The sequence below is a fragment of the Patiria miniata genome, unplaced genomic scaffold, assembly GCF_015706575.1.
Source record: "Patiria miniata isolate m_02_andy unplaced genomic scaffold, ASM1570657v1 HiC_scaffold_23, whole genome shotgun sequence".
In the NCBI taxonomy this organism is placed as follows: domain Eukaryota; kingdom Metazoa; phylum Echinodermata; class Asteroidea; order Valvatida; family Asterinidae; genus Patiria; species Patiria miniata.
Window position 1 is genome coordinate 7,637,830 of NW_024037062.1, and position 19,180 is coordinate 7,657,009.

The 19,180-nt window shown below is 41.1% G+C and overlaps 2 protein-coding genes across 2 annotated transcripts; both read left to right on the plus strand.

The window, feature by feature from the left end:
- Nucleotides 1-1,473: 1,473 nt before the first annotated feature.
- Nucleotides 1,474-4,819, plus strand: LOC119731472 (lactadherin-like). The gene is made up of 4 exons (XM_038204655.1): nucleotides 1,474-1,603; nucleotides 2,198-2,305; nucleotides 3,416-3,654; nucleotides 4,500-4,819. The coding sequence occupies exons 1-4, from the start codon at nucleotides 1,540-1,542 to the stop codon at nucleotides 4,641-4,643; spliced, it is 555 nt and encodes a 184-aa protein (XP_038060583.1). The 5' UTR covers nucleotides 1,474-1,539; the 3' UTR covers nucleotides 4,644-4,819.
- Nucleotides 4,820-11,242: 6,423 nt separating this feature from the next.
- LOC119731471 (lactadherin-like) lies at nucleotides 11,243-17,185 on the plus strand. Its single transcript, XM_038204654.1, has 5 exons — nucleotides 11,243-11,500; nucleotides 14,597-14,743; nucleotides 15,600-15,707; nucleotides 16,348-16,577; nucleotides 17,032-17,185. Exons 1-5 carry the CDS (start codon nucleotides 11,443-11,445, stop codon nucleotides 17,173-17,175), a joined length of 687 nt encoding a protein of 228 aa, XP_038060582.1. The 5' UTR covers nucleotides 11,243-11,442; the 3' UTR covers nucleotides 17,176-17,185.
- The last annotated feature ends 1,995 nt before the right edge of the window (nucleotides 17,186-19,180 follow it).

Below are 19,180 nucleotides of genomic sequence, written 5' to 3' on the forward strand. Positions count from 1 at the left end.
GCACAGTTTCAATTCAATCTGTTAGTTGACACTGTCATGCACGCTTTCATGCGCATGCACTTTTCAATGAGAAAAGTAAACATTTAGGCCTACCTGTGTTGGTAAATGGACATTTCGTGACAAAGTTATGCCCTTTTTTATAAACTTGGTGTCAAAATAACCGCAAGACATCAGAACAACTATCAAAGAAACTTGGCAGGATTTAACAAATACCTTGCGACAATAGGATCCAAAATGTACATGGTGGGGGGTTTAGGCCCCGCCCCCTCTTGGTTTTTCCTGCCGCTCTTAATGCAATAAGTCTGGTTTCGTTCTTGTTCTCAACATTTTGATTAAAGGTAAAATTGGCCCCATTCGGCATGGCGCCAATTGGCCTTGGTCTGATCTAGCGAAACTTAAAAATTGCCATTCTGTGATCAGGGTCGAAAATACTATGCTGACAATCAGGGGATTTGTTCCCGAAATTTTGATTAAACACTATCCAGCTCTCCGTTTAAATGACAAATGAGCTTTGCGCTACGGCGTACTCCCGCCCTGACGCCATTTGTGAAGTTTAATTATCACGATGGCATTGTACTTTTAGCAGGTGAATAGTGACCACCCGTTTACATTTATTTTAGAAATGAAAAATAAGAAATATTGATGGAATGTTTTATGCAATACAGACAAATATAAACACACACAATATTACGACATACAAGTTTTTACAAGCGGTCCTCTTTCTTTCAGCTTTTGAAAATGATATATGCCTTGTTCGTCTGTTCGAAAAGATTGTTGCTGTACTTCTTACCTTATTAATGGGGGCGGGGGAGGGGACATGGGGGATGAGGGTCACTACGTACCCTCATCCTTCAGCAAATGAGTGTCTGGTTTTTCTGTCCCCCCCCCCCCGGCTGTGAGATGGTCAAAATAGCCCGGCCCCTTTCAGGTTAAGGGCCCGGATTTTGGGGGGATTATAAATGTTCTGTGGTGCGATCTGAGACCATTTTTGACCACTTATACCATCTTTTTTGAGGAGAAGATGATGGTGTACGCAGTGTCTGCCTTTATTGCGACGTCACTTAAACAATCATAAACATGCGGGGGGGGGGAGATGGGTGGCCCCCGTTGCCCCCCCCCTCCCGGATCCACCCTTGGACAGAGGTCTCCGCTCGTTTTTTTATCCATGTCTTGACGCGACAAAGATGAATGACCGAAGACCCGACAGAGAAAGCACCCGCTGATTGGTCAAAGTCTAGAGTTCAAGGTTCGGATGTCTTGACTAATGTCATATAGACTACCCCTCCGTTGTACAGTTTTGTATTCATGGTCCATGCTTAGTTTACCTAGGTAACGCGGACGGCGATTTTTTTAAGGAGATATTAAACCCCCAGCCTCATCAGCTTCTGCGTATAGGTTGTTTAGTATGTTATTTGTGACAACGGATATATTTTGGCTATTCATTGTCCATTTTAAGTTTACCTAGGTAACGCAGACGGCGAGGTTAGGTCATGTAATTACTACGGCCGTGCACCCAAGCCTGTGCCAGGTGAGAGCTGGATGGAGACAGCATTACGAGAGGCGTACCATCGATGCAATCAGCAGACTTACACTGGCCCTGCAGGTATATCATGATAGACTCTGTGCATGAACAGTAGGTGGCGTTTCGTCACCACACACACTGCAAGGTGACTGACTGACTTAGTAACTGACTGAGTGACTGACAGATTGGGTGACTGCCTGAGTGAGTGAGTGACTGACAGACTTGGTGACTGACTGAGTGAAGGAGTGACTGACAGACTGGATGACTGAGTGAGTGACTGAGTGACTGACTGACAGACATGGTGACTGACTGAGTGACTGACTGATTAAGTGAGTGGCTGACATTCTGGGTGGCTGACTGGGTTAGTGAGTGGGTGGCTGACAGACTGGGTGGCTGACTGACTGAGTGAGTGGCTGGCTGACTGACTGACTGACTGACTCCCCTACTGGGTGACAGACTGGGTGGCTGACTGACTGAGAGACTGTCTAACTAGTGAGTGGCTGAGAGACTAGGTGACAGATGTGTGACTGACTCGGTGACTAACTGGGTAACTGGCGGAGAGAGTGAGCATAAACTGACTGACTGACTGACTGACTGACTCCCCGACTGACTGACTGACTGACTGACTGACTGACTTGTAATTTTCTTTTTTTAACCTCCATGACTTTGTGACAGGTTGCTGCAATGGGAAACCACTCGGTATGAAGGATGGCTCCATCCCAGACAGTAGCATCACGGAATTGAGGCATCACAGCAGTTGGGTGACAGCTTTCGCGCGACTAGGTATGGTATTTTCCTAAGGAGTTGAATATTGGTTTAATGGACCACCTGCATAGAGCCACTTATTGAGGCTTAATATGCAAATCTATGCAATGGAATGGAAGTACAAGCTCTCATCTCTCGCCTACCACACACATTCCCCAATTCATTTATCCTATTATTATAATCGGGTAATAGCACATTTGTAAGGGTTTCATCGTCGCCCTACAACTTCAAAAAACAATCACTCGTTTTAGTTCTCACGCAACGAGGAATATAGCTTCAGTCTGAACCCCACAGTAAAATGCAAGTTTGCTTATTGTATATGAAGCCGATTTTCTCACACCTTAAATGGACATGCAAATGGTACAAGAGCTGTGAACATATCAAACAATCACTTGCAAGATTAAGCCCTTTTCCAAATCGATCATTTGTGTTATTTTTGTTGTTCATAGCTGCATCACTTCAAATCTGAGGTGCTGGGTAAACCATTGGTGGATTCCGATTCAATAGGCCTACAAACAATATAACGATCATTGAAACTCCTTGATACGATCATGCTTTTATATGTTTAGAAATATCAGTCTTGTTTTTTAAAGGGAATATACATCATTTGCTTTTGCTGTAATTTTCAGAAATGGATGGAATTGGGGGGTTGAAAATATATAGCAAATATAGTTACACTGACTTTTTTGAGGTTTTGGGTTCGAAAATGCCCCATTTAAGAAGAAACAGAGCAGTTTACATATATTGGGGAATTGTAAGGTCAGGGAACCAATCTAGCTGGCTTGTACCCGTTCATAGGTGTGTAATCGATTGCAAACAAGTGCGATGGTCAACTGGGGCCAGTATTTGAAAAAAAGCCAGTTTTTTCCAACGCTGATCGGCCGATCAGCGTTGGAAATTGATACAAAAATACCACTTTTCTTGAAAATGACAGTATACCAGGTGCCATGATTTTACACGATGCTTTACGCTGTCATTCACTAACAGTCCAGCAAGGTATTTCAAAATGATTTGGTAGTTTTATTTTTTGATGTTTGCAAATGTTGTATTTTCCCTTTAAGTACAAGTATATTATTCAAAGGTATTTGTATAAAAAATATAACTAAAATAAATTGACCCTTTATTCAGATGATAGCAGATGCTGGGGGTTTTATCTGCACAATGGGTACAGCTGGATACAGGTCGACCTCGGTGCCATGTACAGTGTCTCCGGTTTGATCACTAGAGGTTATAATCACCCGAATTATCACTACTGGGTGCTTGAATATCAAGTCTCATACAGCTTCGATGGGGATAAGTGGCGTAATGTGACCGAGGCAAGCGGGACAACCAAGACATCGCCTGAACAGGTGGAAGCCCCTAAGAAGGTATTCAGAGCTAGTTTTTGTTTTACAATTTCACAGCTGAGAACCGTTGCGGTGGGGTAGTCCTCGATGTTTGCATGTATGTTCTTTACAAGGATCAGATTCGAACCAGCCAACCGATCCCGTTTGGTCGAGTGGTAAGACATCTGCACTAAAAAGCAGGAGGTCGTGTGTTCGAGTCCAACCTGAGTGATTTTTTTTTCAAACATTCACTCGGGAGGTATCACACTGAGTATACAGTGTTTATACGTCGGTGAAGGGCAACACCTAATTTGCTTAACAAAGTTGTTCTGTCAATCTTGAAAAGGGCATTCCTATCGGTTCACAAAAAAAGTTGAACATTTATTCAAGACCTTAAATATTCAGAGGGAGAGACACCCCCCTCCTAAAAACATATGTCTTTGAAATTATAATTCCTTGTTAGGCCAAAAAAAAAAAAAAAATATTCGGTCTCTGGTCAGACCAAAGTTCCAGAATTGACGCGGCGACGCGTATTTTTTTTCTTTTTTTCTTTTTTCTTCAAGCTTGGATTGTACAGACAAGGTGGGGTACTATTTTGCTTTTTTGGTGTCCTCATGTACATTGGTGTCCTCCATAATTTGCCTTGGTGCTTTCGATCATTTGCCTTGGTGCAATTTCCCATTCCTTGGTGCTCTTTGGTAAAAACAAAATTGAGGAGGTGCGGCAATAGAGGGCGCTGTTGGAGCTACCGCGGAACATTTTGGAAAAAAAAGATTGACGCGCATGATTAAAATCGACGCGCGCGCTGACCAGAGACCGACTTTTTTTTTTTGGCCTTATCGTCGACAGGCTACATTTACAAATTTCCATTTAATGTTTGTTTGAAGTTCGCAGGAAACATCGACGGGAGCTCCCATGTAACCATTCAGTTCCCGATGGCCGTACGCACCCGATTCCTGCGGATTGAACCCACACGGTGCAACCATTTCTGCTGTCTTCAGTTTGAGGTGTTGGGTTGCTCTGATATATAAACAAGAAAGAAAATAGAACGAACTTAACAGTTTCGCGCCCCTTTCATTTTCTCAAACTCATGGGGACACAGCTCGTCAAGCAAAAAAAAAAATAGGTATCGTCGCCATCATGCAAAACTATTACGGCAGGCTTGACGAGAGTGTAAATCATAGAACATTCGGAAGATTAATAGTCGTGTTACTATCTGTGCTGAAGTGCTGAAGGAGAGAGGAAGGGGGGGGGTGCTAGACACAATCTTCCCATTGGGGCGCTGTTCAAAACCTATATCCTGTTTGACGTGAGGCAATAACTACCGCTATTCGCTCTCCACGGACAGTAAAATAAACAGCCACTTGCGAAAAGTCAGGGTTTTGGTGAAAAATACGCACACAATCGCGAAAAAATGGACTTTATGTTCCTCCAGCTAATCATGGTAACTCATGCGGCCGTGCTTTTCTCCGGATGCTAAATTTCCAGGAGGGGGGGGGGGGAGGAGCTAGGCGACTGGGAGCGCGAACTTTTTCTGAGGGGGGGGGGTGCCCCCTGCCACCTAGCTACACCGCTGATGTGCAGGCTTCAAATTGTAGCAAAATGTAAACCAACAGCAGTCTTAAACTTCCTTTTTTTATTAAACTGTATGTGTTCATAATTCAATAAGTTAACGTTGGTGGTTTCATTCTGTTATATATATTACTGACATACAGATCCTAGTCATTTGATTGGTGGAACTCACATCACGTGGCATTCGTTATTACTCTCATTCATGCCACGGCTCAAAAAGTACTATCCGCCCATCGGGAATGGGAAATATTATAACACCTCACCCACAGATTCTGTGTCTTGATTGGCCGTGAGCGAGTCACATGTTACTTTCTATTTTTGCTATCTTTCTGTGCCGGGCAAAGTACTATGCGCATAGCAACCAAAGTACTATACCATTAGCAACCAAAGTACTATTTCCACGGCGCGGTATTTGTGTGCAAATGCATGCTGGTGTGCGCGTTGCCCGTTGTGCGTAGCGCGTATTATTTCAAAGAGAGCGCGCCGCAGACTTGGGTTCAAACATTTCGTGAAGGGTTAGTTTTTAAGAGAGAAATACATTTTCCACCAATTTTGTATTGAAATTGAAGTTTATTTCAACTGTGTTCAGATTTAAATAATGTAAAATATTAAAATCAAGCAGAATCTGTGGGTGAAGTGTTATAAAACAAATATTGAATGTTTTATCTCGTGGTGAAGTAAAACTAGCCTCCCTCGGTGATCAATGGACCATTCTATTTTCCCTCGGCTTCGCCTCGGGAAAATAGAATGGTCCATGGATCACCTCGGGAGGCTAGTTTTACTACAGTTAGGAGCATGACGCGGCATTTGTGTGCAAATGCATGCTGGTGTGCGCGTCCAGCGTTGCGCGTAGCGCGTATTGTTCCAAAGAGCCAGCGCTACAGCGTTGGGTTCAAACATTTTCGTGAAGGGGTTTGGAAGAGACAAATGCATTTTTCTCCAGGTTTGTATTGAAATAAAAGTTCAAATATATCAAATGACAAGGATCTATATGTCAGTTATATAAAACAAATATTGAGTGGCTTTAAATTGTGAAATGGGAGGAATATTATCGCAAGGTAAAATCTGGACTTTTCCATTTCACGAGGCGAATTCCACGCTGAGCCACTCAATATTTGTATACCATGTCCTATTCAGAAATGAATAATTTATATATTTCTAAGAAAACAGACATTGCAAAAATAAATCAGTTGACGAGATTGCTCGACATAGCACGAAGAAAACATCTTTAATTTTACAGAGTTGCACATTGGTTTTTAAATAGTTAATTAAATGCACCAGCGTTGGTAGTTTTTCCTGATAGTGATTGCTTATTTAAAGAATGAAATATATGAATACGTATATATATTTATTAGCAATTTAGGACAGTGTGGACAAGTTTATTCTAACAGAGTTGCACGTGGCTACGTTTGTATTTAGTTAAATGCACCATAATGAGTAGGTTTCGTTTCACCTAACATTCCTTCTTTACATATTAAGTAACAGGATATATTTAAAATTTACCAGCAATTTAAGACAGTATGGGCAAAGAATATAAAAAAGAAGCACGTAGAGATATCTGATAACAGACGATAGTTTTCAAGTAAACATTGCATATCATGCACACCTTTCTCTTGTTTACTGACCTTTTCCCGGAAATCGCCATCTTGGATACATTTTTGAAGTCACGTGATGTCTTCTGATGGCCATTGTACCAACCTCGTCCCCAGGGTGTCGAGCAGTACGCGCCCACCACTACCTGCTCTCTGCTCACCCTGGTATGGGATCATTTGCATATCCAAAATTTTAGGACACGTATGCAAATTAGGAATGCCTGCCTGTGCTTTACGTTAGCGTTTGTTTTTGTATGGGGTTTCTGGGGTAAACTCGATTTTTTTTTCAAAGTTTAAATGTTACAATATGCAGTATCACATTTCACATTAATATGAGCAAATTCGAAAGGAAAGGATTATTTTTGGGAAGGTGTGGACCTAAAAATGAAAATGAACGTGAAACCACGTAATGCACGTTGGAAATAACAACACCAAGTACTCGATATATATCCATTACTTGCCAATTGTAGTATCAAATCAGGAAACAGGCAGAACGTTTCCTATCGAGGGCATTGGAAACGAGGATGAAATTAAAGTAAGCCCTGGGGACGAGGTTGCATTGTCACGCGTTGGCAAGCCTTAGATCGCTGAAACCATCCGGCTAATGGGGGCGCTGTTCGAAGTGGATGATATCAGACACTTGGCAGACTGGTTTCCGCTCCCATAATATGGGGACCGGTAGCTAGTTCCAATTTAAAGTCATTGACGTTGTACCGTGCGCGTGCGCAGCATGATTGATTATTTTTGAAAATATTATGTACAGCTTTGCACAGGGATGACAGTTTACCCCACACGGTTATCAAAATACTAACTCTTATACCATAACCAGTGGGCAAAATCGCTAGTGTCTCCACGAAGGCAACGTTCAAGCATTTCAACTGCGTATGTTTCAAATACTGAAAAGTAGTGACTAGTGCCCCTCTCTTTATTGATAGCTGCCAGAGACACTTTTAAATTCAGCAAAAATTGAAGCTCATCACCACACAAACTGCACATTAATGGTGGACATTTTGCAGTAGGCCGGTTCCGCGCTAACATTATCGTTGTGATTTTGTATTTAGGGGGCGGGAATATGACTCTAGGTTAGTCCTGCATATAATTGGTGTAATGTATTCCTGATCTATTGCCCACTACCTGTCCCTACTTTCGCAGTCCGAAGGACAATGGAGAGACCGCGAACCAGTCTAATCAGACACTTTCGGACAACAAGTTGCGCCTTTCGTCAAAAATAATATCTGAATTTATCTCTCCGGTGACATACAGCGCGTCCCAAAAATACCTTCAAATTGTTTTGCGAGGCTCTAGCGTAGGCGCGGAAACACGTACAGCCATTATTGTTAAACCATTGTAAAGCTTGGAATCTTAACTTTATCCATGGCGAGTATTGATTTGATACTTAAAAGGGTTTCAAAATTATTTGTGTTCAAATAAAGGCATGTCGAAAACAAACTCAACCGATTTCAAGGAAAATCGATGATGCGGTACATCAGATGCAAACTCGAGTAAACAAGCTGTTGAAATAACAAAAAAAGACAAGTTGATTTACATTACAAACACATTGAACTTGAAACGAAGAACAACATATATATTCCATGGTTCCATTTATTAAAATGGCGTACTGATGTGACCGAACTTTGAAATGCAGTCACATCAGTACGCGATTTCAATAAATTTGTTGAACCATGGAACCGTCAGAGTTTTTTTAGCGTGTGTTCTTTGCTAGCGCTTTTCTTCAAAATGGTACTTTGGATATACATGAAACTTTCACCAAATATGTCCAAAAGACCAGCCTATTACATATCTCATTTGCACTTGTGTTGATAATTGCTATACATATTTTTAATATTTTATTTAATTTGGGTTCCGATCATTCTGACTCACCCTGTACATGAGATTTATGATTGGCAAACCCATTTTAGTGCCTCCTCTAGAAAATTAGGTCAAGCCCCTAATGTTCTCTCTGCAATGTGACCCTTTAATGCACCTTACGACATCACTGCATATTATTGGTTGTAAACTGGCAACATTTTCCCAACCAGTCTAAAAGTTTACCACCATTCCAAAAGCTTTTTCTGATATCACCTTTTCTCCCAATTGTTTTAACCTGTGTGCTTCACGGATGTGAGATGGTTTAAGAATGTCACATGTTATGATTATAATAAAATATGCACTCTAAAATTACTCTCTATAACCTGTGATACGCAAGCACTGAGGAATGTAAGTCGTTAATCTCTGATACAAAGGTAAATAAGCAAATGAACCTTTATGCCTTGAAGTGTATTTGAGAGATGGTATTATGTATTATTGGTAACCTAAACTTCATATAACAGTGTAGGAAAACCGCAAGGCACATTGTTTTCTATACAAAAGTTGTGGCAAGTACATGCATATTATCATTAGGCCAAAACAAATGGTTGGTCGCTGGTCAGACCAAAGTTCCGGAATTGATGCGGCAATGCGTTTTCCCCCCCCTTTTTTTTCTCAAGCTTGGATAGTGCAGACAAAGTGGGTACTATATTGACACTTTTTGGTGTCCTCGTATACCTTGGTGTCCTCCAACACTTGCCTTGGACAGGTGCCCTCCATCATTTGTTTTTGTGCCCTTCCCCATTCCTTGGTGCTCCTTGGTACGAAAATGTGAGGCGCACGGAAGGCGCTGTTGAAGCTAACGCGGACAATTTTGAAAAAAAAAAGTATTGACGCGCATGATCACAATCGACGCACGCGCTGACCAGAGACCGACTATTATATAATGTTTTGGCCTTACGTACTTTTCTTATATCTATGATGTCTCAATACAACATAACGGATTCGTATAATATGGAGAATGTTGAATGTGTACATATAAGAGAGACTTATATTGTTTTGCACATCGACTCCACATAATGGAGTTCATGGGTAGATCTACGGTAGTTTCTTTTACAATGAAATGCCGAAATGTACCACGTGGAAAACCACAAGTCTGTCATTATTCAGGGTGAGTCCAAAAAAGCGGAACTGAAATCCAAAAATAAAATATTTTATATTTAAAAAAATATTTTATATTTAAAAAAATATGTAGCACCAAATATCATAATTACTTGAAGGCCAATTTCATAAGCTACTTTTAGATGACAAAATTACTGAAATTGGTCAATCCGTTCAAAGAATATCACCATTTAAATGGAATGACCCTAAAACCTGACTCGTCAAAAAAAGCAATTTATTGTGTGTTTTGACTGTTTGGAACAACAAAGACAATGACACAGAATACTTGTTTCAACAACTGTCAACAACTGTAGTACACAATTTATCAACAACCCTGGTAAGGCAAACAAATATGATTTAAAAAATCCTCTTTTTTTAAAAGACGGGCCTTCAAAAGGACTTTGTTGATTTTTTTTTTTTTTCACTTTTAAACTGAGGTTTTATCGCTGGTGATGTTTGAAGACAATTGTGACGACGATTCTTGAAATTGCATTTTTGGACGAGACCGGTTTTAGGTTATTGCGTTTAAATGGTGATATTCTTTGAACGGATTGAGCAATTTCAGTAATTTTCTTCATTTAAAAGTAGCTTATAAAATAGGCTTTCCAGACATAATTGTTTTTGGTGCTACATATTTTATTTAAGTATGAAATATAATTTTTGGGGTTTGGGTTCCGGTTTTTGTTTACTCACCCTATATGAGGCCTCTTTTTTTTTTTGGTTTTAAATTCATACACCTGATTAAACTTTGCACAGAGATTGTCGATATATCTTGTCTTTTTTTTCCCAATAAAATTGTATTTATAAAGGATTATTTCTCTGCTGGGCACAGTTTTGTATCAACCAAATAGTTGAGAAAATCGAAGAATCCATCCACCATGTTGGAAAATTAGCCACCTTAGGGGAAAAAAAGCGCCCGCCTTTTTTTTTCTCCAAGAAAAAAAAGCCAAACGAGAGACTACTTAAGTTTTTACTCGGCTTTGTTGTTCATTGTAAATATATTTGCACAAGACACTATATTGTACTTGCACCAGAGAATAAAAAAGATATAGAAACCAATAAAAACAATTGTAACGGTATTTTATTTCACAGCACCATGTGTTACATGTCTCTTGAAAATAATTAAAACAATAAGTTTATAAAATGCAATTATTTATATAAGAAAACAAAAATATCCAATGGCGAGTTTAGACATACAATTGATGAAATTATAGCAGCCTTGCTTACTTCATGCGCGTATTTTTGTTCATTCAAACCCTTCGTAGGATTCATACCTGTACTCGCGAAACCTTTTTAAATAGCTTTTGAATAATGATTCCCGCAGCTTTTTTGAATAGTGGCGCATTCTCGTTTTTCAAACCCATAAAATTAATGGTTACCTAGTGCCCCATTAGGTGAAAAACACCCCCGTATTCAATTAGTCAAATAACCGGTTAACAGGCAGGCCTGGTCTGAAAAGCAATATTTGTGCGTTTCACAAAGACACAGGCAGAACCTTTACTACCTGATGACTTCAATAACGAGCAACGTGATAGGTGTCTTTGACTTGGGTGACAGTATCATTTGGTTTTGGTTCATGAGCGGCCGGCAGTACCACGCAGTTGAACTATCTCTGTGGTAGTTCATTTTGCGCTGGTTATTCAGTGCAACTTTGGATTTTGATCAAGCTGTTGGGAGCAAAAAGCATGTCAGCTTACCAATGACAGCCATGTTGTCTACGTATTTGGCCCTTGCAACCTTTCTGGTTTCCGTTTACGGTAAGTTCCTACATTAATTCCAGTATTTTATAGATGGTAGCTTGGATTACTAACGCGAATGAAAAAGAGGAATTTTGATTGGAAAAGTAAAAAAAACACAAATGCTCGCTTGTTTCGTGGTAAGTTAAACTTTTAATGATTGGTGACATATGGTTGACATTCATGTTCGGTATAAATTGTCAGGAAAATGGTCTGGTAGACAGTATGTGATTGATACAAGTTTGGGGGTAGGGGAGCTAGATTCCATCAAAGTTCAAAATGCTGATGACTAATTTCATGCAGCTTTCTTGAAGTTATTCGGTCTTCATGGAATTGGTAGACAGTTATTCCGAAACCAGTAGGTTTTTGGGTGTATGGATCCTACCAAATAAGTCTGACAGGTGTTTTACAGGTTTTTTTTCAAGTGCAGTGGAAACAGCATACTATGTGTTGAAATATGGCTCTGTTTGACATCGTTAGATGAAAGCAGATAATTATTAAAAATTTATTTTTTTAGTGTTCTTTTCCATTGTGAAGGACAACAACAACGACAACAACAAACCAATAACACAGACAACATATCCGCGTTTGTTTTTGTTACAAACGCAGGGGGATCGGGCATGCAATTGTACATCGCCCAGTTAATTGTTAATATTTACATGACAGAACAGAAAAGGAGTCACGATATTCAACATTTTCTTTTAAATAAACCATGAATGCTTTTTGTCACAGTCAGGGATTTAAATTCCACATTTCTAGGTCGGGCCAGCCGGTGAAGGATTATCAGCCTAATCCTCAGGGCCCAACTTCCCAAAATATTTCATTTGTATTACAAGTTTGCATAATAAGTTAACAAGTGGAATGTGCTGGCCCACATAAATTGGGTAGCCACTCCCATGCCGATTCCTCTGTTAGTCCACGGATCCTACACATGAATTAACGATTCGGCCAAACTTCTGGTAAGACGCATGGTAACGGCCTGTACAGGTGGGAGGAATACCACGAATACTTGTCAACAAAGAGACCTGCGCGCGGCGGCTTTCAGATTTGCAGGTGCCCTGCGCCCGATCTGGTGTCGAAGTCTGTCAAGCCAGAGAATTATATTTGTTTGAATATTCATGATCCTACGTTCTTGTCTTTTATTATTGAACTCTGATAAATGATAACTACATAACCATGTTAGCACCGAGCACAACATCCTTAGCTTTTACATGAACTATGAAATGTCGAATTTGTTTCATCGGTTCGGGACCACATCTCTCTGAAACCTATTAATGCAAGCCTATAAATTAAAAACGAGATTTGGCTAAACGGTGTTCTCCTCGGAAAAGGTGTCACATTTGACGTTTATTTCCCGGGTAAAAATTTCATCTATGACGACGAAAAACTGCTCCATAATAAATATGGAGATGATCACTGTTTTAATACTCGATATTTCTTCAAATTTTAAAATTTCTCATTGAAAGATGTGTAAATAAAACTTAAAACACATGTGCCAATCCAAAGACCCTTTCTTTGTACCTTTTTATCGACTTATCTTTCGGTGTAACGATGTTAATTACGTATTTGCTGTACACATTAGAAACCAAACACGTTTTTTTTGAAAATCTGTCAAAGTTAGCCGAAAATCGGCTGAAACGGTCACCATGCTCGCACGAGCCTGATATCACCGCAGAAAATGGCTGCCGCCGGATTTTTCTATACCTTTAAATTCACAAAACCATTAAAAATAACAATACAAAACGCAAATTGTCGGTAATATCTTTAAAAAAAAAGGGCCCAATGCATTGCCAGTCATTCAAGTGAATCGGTAATCATTGACAATGGGCTATTTAGCCGACGAAGCTCTTATCATCATTTGCCTAACGAGTATGGCTATGCCTCTTAATTGATTCGCCAGTCAATTAAGCTTGACCGTCATTGTTTGGTTCAATGACAAATGAGCTTTGCGCTACGGCGTACGCCCGCCCTGACGCCATTTGTGAAGGTTAATGATGACGATGGCATTGTACTTTTAGCAGGTGAATAGTGACCACCCGTTTACATTTATTTTCAAAATGATAATTAAGAATTATTGATGGAATGTTTTATGCAATACAGAAAAATATAAACACAGACAATATTACGACGTACGACAAGTTTAAACACGCGTCCCTCTATCTTTCAGCTTTTGAAATTGATTTATGCCTTGTTCGTCTGTTCGAAAAGATTCTTGCTGTACTTGTTACATTATTAACGGGGGCGGGGGGGGGGGGGGGGGGCATGGGGAATGAGGGTTACTTCGTTCCCCCATCCTACAGCAAATGAGTGTCTGTTTTTTTTTCTGTTTTTACGCCCCCGGCTGTGAGATGGTCAAAATAACCCGGCCCTTTTCGGTTAAGGCCAAACAAAAAAAGTATTCGGTTTCTGGTATGCGCGCGCGGCGCCGTAGCCATGCGCGTCGGCAAATGAAAACGTTTTTTTTTCAATAAAAGATGATGTCTCAAAACCGCCAAACTCACTGGTTTGACTTGAATCCTGCTGCTGCACAATTTTAACGTGTTTTTAGATGGGGTTATGATCGAGAATAAGCTTTATGTGGCCTTTCTGGACTCTCATATATTTGCACTAAGTTTAGTCGGGCACCATTTGCAGTCATCAGACGACATTTGAAGCAAAAAAAACCCAGGTAAAAAAAAAGCCGCGTCGCCGCACCACTTTTTGGGCAAGCTCCATACCAGAAACCGGAGACTTTTTTGGGCCTTAAGGGTCCCTATTGTTGGGGGGGGGGGGTTAGATGCCCTGTGGTGCGATCTGAGGCATTTTCTGACCACTTTAACCACCTTTTTTTAGGAGAAGATGGTGATGTTCGCGGTGCCTGCCTTCATTGCGACGTCACTTAAAACAAAGAAAAACTTGGGGTGGGGGCAGTGCCCCCCCCCCCCCCGTTTCCCTCCCCTGGATCCACTCTTGGACAGAGGTCTCCGCTCGTTTTTTTGTATCCATGTCTTGACGCGACAAAGGTGAATGACCGAAGACCCGACAGAGAAGGCACCCGCTGATTGATCAAAGTCTAGAGGTCAAAGTGCGGTTTTCCTGACTAATTAATCGGCGAATCTGTTCATGGTCCATTCTCAGTTCACCTAGGTAACGCGGACGGCGAGGTTAGGTCGTGTAATTATTACGGGCGTCCACCCAAGCCTGTACCAGGGGAGCGCTGGATGAAGACGGCACTGCGAGAGGCGTACCATCGATGCAATCAGCAGAATTACGCTGGCCCTACAGGTATATCATGATAGCATGAACAGTAGGTGGCGTTTCGTCACCACACACACCACAAGGTGACTGACTGATTGACAAACTGACTGATTGACTTAGTAACTGACTGATTGACTGTCAGACTGGGTGACTGACTGAGTGATTGAGTGACAGACAGACGGAGTGACTGACTGAGTGAGTGAGTGACTGACAGACTGGTGACTGACTGAGTGAAGGAGTGACTGACAGCTAGACTGGGTGATTGAGTGACTGACAGACTGGGTGGCTGACTGAGTGAGTGAGTACGTGGCTGACTGACTGACTCACTCCCCGACATATTTGGTGATAGACTGTGTGACTGACGTGGTAACTGACTGGATGGCTGACTGAGAGACTGTGTAACTGAGTGAGTGGCTAACAGACTGGGTGACTGACTGAGTGAGTGAGTGAGTGGCTGACTGACTGACTCCCCGACTCCCCGCCGGGGCGACAGACTGTGTGACTGACAGGGTGACAGACTGGGTGGCTGACTGAGGGTCTGTGTAACTGAGTGAGTGGCTTACAAATTGGGTGGCTGACTGAATGAGTGAGTGGCTGGCTGACTTCCCGACTGACTGACATACGGGGTGACAGACTGTGTGACTGACTGGGTGACAGACTGGGTGGCTGACTGAGAGACTGTCTAACTGAGTGAGTGGCTGACAGACTGGGTGGCTGACTGAATGAGTGAGTGGCTGACTGACTGACTGACTGACTCCCTGACTGACTGACTGAATAAATGCATGAATGAATGAATGAACGATTGAGTGACGGACCGACCGACTGATGGACTGACTGACTGACTTGTGATATTCTTTTTTTAACCTCCATGACTTTGTGACAGGTTGCTGCAATGGGAAGCCACTCGGTATGAAGGATGGCTCCATCCCAGACAGTAGCATCACGGAATTGAGGCATCACCACATTTGGGTGACAGCTTTCGCGCGACTAGGTATGGTATTTTCTTAAGGAGTTGAATATTGGTTTAATGGACCACCTTCAAAGAGCCACTTATTGAGGCTTAATATGCAAATCTATGCAATGGAATGGAAGTACAAGCTCTCATCTCTCGCTTACCACACACATTCCCCAATTCATTTATCCTATTATAATAATCGGGTAATAGCACATTTGTAAGGGTTTCATCGTCGCCCTACAACTTGAAAAACAATCACTCTTTTTAGTTCTCACGCAACGAGGAATATAGCTTCAGTCTGAACCCCACAGTAAAATGCAAGTTTGCTTATTGTATATGAAGCCGATGTTCTCACACCTTAAATGGACATGCAAATGGTACAAGAGCTGTGAACATATCAAACAATCACTTGCAAAATTAAGCCCTTTTCCAAATTGATCATTTGTGTTATTTTTGTTGTTCATAGCTGCATCACTTCAAATCTGAGGTACTAGGTAAACATTTGGTGGATTCCGATTCAATAGGCCTACAAACAATATAACGACTTTTGAAACTCCTTGATACGATCATGCTTTTATATGTTTTGAAATGTCAGTCTTGTTTTTTAAGTACAAGTATATTATTCAAAGGTATTTGTATAAAAAATATAACCAAAATATATTGATCCTTTATTCAGATGATAGCAGATGCTGGGGGTTTCATCTGTACAATGGGTACAGCTGGATACAGGTCGACCTCGGTGCCATGTACAGTGTTTCCGGTCTGATCACTAGAGGTCATCCGGGGCTCTACTGGGTGCTTGAATATCAAGTCTCATACAGCTTCGATGGGGATAATTGGCGTAATGTGACCGAGGCAAGTGGGACAACCAAGACATCGCCTGAACAAATGGAAGCCCCTAAGAAGGTATTTCAGAGCTAGTTTGAGAACCGTTGCGGTGGGGTAGTCCTCAATGTTTGCATGTATGTTCTTTACAAGGATCAGATTCGAACCAGCCAACCGATCTCGTTAGCTCGGTGGTCGAGTGGTAAGACATCTGCACTAGAAAGCAGGAGGTCGTGGGTTCGAGTCCAACCCAGGTGATATTTTTTTCAAAAATTCACTCGGGAGGTAACACACTGAGTATACAGTGTTTATACGTCGGTGAAGGGCAGAACCTGATTTGCTTTACAAAGTTGTTCTGTCAATTTTGAAAAGCGCATTCCTATCGGTTCACAAAAAGTTGAACATTTATTCGAGCCCTTTAAAATTCAGTGCGAGATACACCCACCCTAAAAAATATGTCTTTGAGATTTATATGTCCTTGTTAATATCGTCGATTGGCTGCATTTTCAAATTTCCATTTAATGTTTGTTTGAAGTTCGCAGGAAACATCGACGGGAGCTCCCATGTAACCACCAATTTCCCGATAGCCGTGCGCACCCGATTCCTGCGAATTGAACCCACACGGTGCAACAGTTTCTGCTGCCTTCAGTTTGAGGTGTTGGGCTGCTCTGATATATAAAAAAAGAAAACATTTATTCGAGACCTTTAAAATTCAGTGCGAGATACACCCACCCTAAAAAATATGTCTTTGAGATTTAAATGTCCTTGTTAATATCGTCGATTGGCTGCATTTGCAAATTTCCATTTAATGTTTGTTTGAAGTTCGCAGGAAACATCGACGGGAGCTCCCATGTAACCACCAATTTCCCGATAGCCGTGCGCACCCGATTCCTGCGAATTGAACCCACACGGTGCAACAGTTTCTGCTGCCTTCAGTTTGAGGTGTTGGGCTGCTCTGATATATAAAAAAAGAAAAGAAAAAGAATGAACAGTTTCGCGCCACTTTCATTTTTTCAAACCCATGGGGACACAGCTCGTCAAACAAAAATTAGGTATCGTCGCCATCATGCAAAACTATTACGGCAGGCTTGATGAGAGTGTAATTCATAGAACGTTCGAAAGATTAATAGTCGTGTATTATTTGTTGCCCGATTATCTGTTTGTTCAGCAGCAGCGTAGTCAGGGTTCTCATCCTGGAGGGGGGGGGGTGGTGGTTACAATGGAAGGACGCCCAAAATATTCATCTGGGCTGAAGTGTAGACAGGGTTTTTTTCACCGGACACCCAAATTCCGTATATCATCTATATATACTCTATATCACTTCCCATGGGGGCGCTGTTCAAAACCTATATCATGGTGGATGTGAGGCAATAACTACCGCTATTCGCTTTCCATGGACGGTACAATTAACATCCACTCGCGAAAAGAAGGATTTTGGTGAATACGCACAAAATAGTTTATGTTCCTCCAGCAATCATGGTAACTCAAGCGGCCGTGCTTTTCTCGGGATGCTAAATTTCCAGTGGGGGGAGGGGGGAGGGGGCGACTGGGAGCGCGAACTTTTTCCGGGGGGGGGGGGGCGTGCGTCCCCTGCCCCCTAGCTACACCGCTGATGTGCCGGCTTCAAATTGTAGCAAAATGTAAACCAACAGCAGTCTTAAACTTCATCTTTGATTAAACTATATGATTGTGTATATAATTCCATAAATTAACGTTGGTGTTTCATTCGGTTCCATGTCTTATTCAGAAGTAAATAATTTGTATGTTTCTAGGGAAACAGACATTGCTCAAACAAATCTGTTGACGAGATTGCTCGACATAGCACGAGGAACACACCTTTAATTTTACAGAGTTGCACATTGGTATTTAAATAGTTAATTAAATGCACCAGCGTTGGTATTTTTTCCTGATAGTGATTCCTTATTTACAGAAATAAATGTATGAATAAATAAATATTTATTAGCAATTTAGGACAGTGTGGACAAGTTCACTGAAAAATTGCCTGGGTTAATTTTACCCAAGAAAGGGTGAAAACTGGAACTACCCAAACTTGGGTTGTTCTATAACCAATTGTTTGGGTTAGAATTTCTGCTAAATTCAACCAAAACTTGTAGTCATACAAGACAGAATTAAATTTGGTCTTGAATTACCACAGGTTTTGGTTGAATTTAGCAAATATTCAAACCCAAACTATTGGTTATAGAACAACCCAAGTTTGAGCAGTTCCAGTTTTCACCTTTTCTTGGGTAAAATTAACCCAGGCAATTTTTTAGTGTTTATTCTAACAGAGTTGCACGTGGCTACTTTTGTATTTAATTAAATGCACCGTAATGAGTAGGTTTCGTTTTACCTAACATTCCTTCTTTACATATTAAGTAACAGGATATATTTAAAATTTACCAGCAATTTAAGACAGTATGGGGAAAAAATATTTTAAAAAAGCACGTAGATATATATGATTACAGACGATAGTTTTCAAGTAAACATTGCATATCATGCACGCCTTTCTCTTGTTCAGTGACCTTTTCCCGGAAATCGCCATCTTGGATACATTTTTGTAGTCACGTGATGTCTTCTGATGGCCATTATACCAACCTCGTACCCAGGGTGTCGAGCAGTACGCGCCCACAACTACCTGCTCTCTGCTCACCCTGGTATTGGACCATTTGCATATCCAAAATTTT

Coding starts and splice junctions, on each gene's coding strand:
- LOC119731472 (XM_038204655.1), top strand. CDS start 1,540: ATGGAGACAGCATTACGAGAGGCGTACCATCGATGCAATCAGCAGACT. Junction 1,604..2,197: donor GACTTACACTGGCCCTGCAG/GTATATCATGAT, acceptor ACTTTGTGACAG/GTTGCTGCAATGGGAAACCA. Junction 2,306..3,415: donor GACAGCTTTCGCGCGACTAG/GTATGGTATTTT, acceptor CCCTTTATTCAG/ATGATAGCAGATGCTGGGGG.
- LOC119731471 (XM_038204654.1), top strand. CDS start 11,443: ATGACAGCCATGTTGTCTACGTATTTGGCCCTTGCAACCTTTCTGGTT. Junction 11,501..14,596: donor CTTTCTGGTTTCCGTTTACG/GTAAGTTCCTAC, acceptor GTCCATTCTCAG/TTCACCTAGGTAACGCGGAC. Junction 16,578..17,031: donor AAATGGAAGCCCCTAAGAAG/GTATTTCAGAGC, acceptor GTTTGTTTGAAG/TTCGCAGGAAACATCGACGG.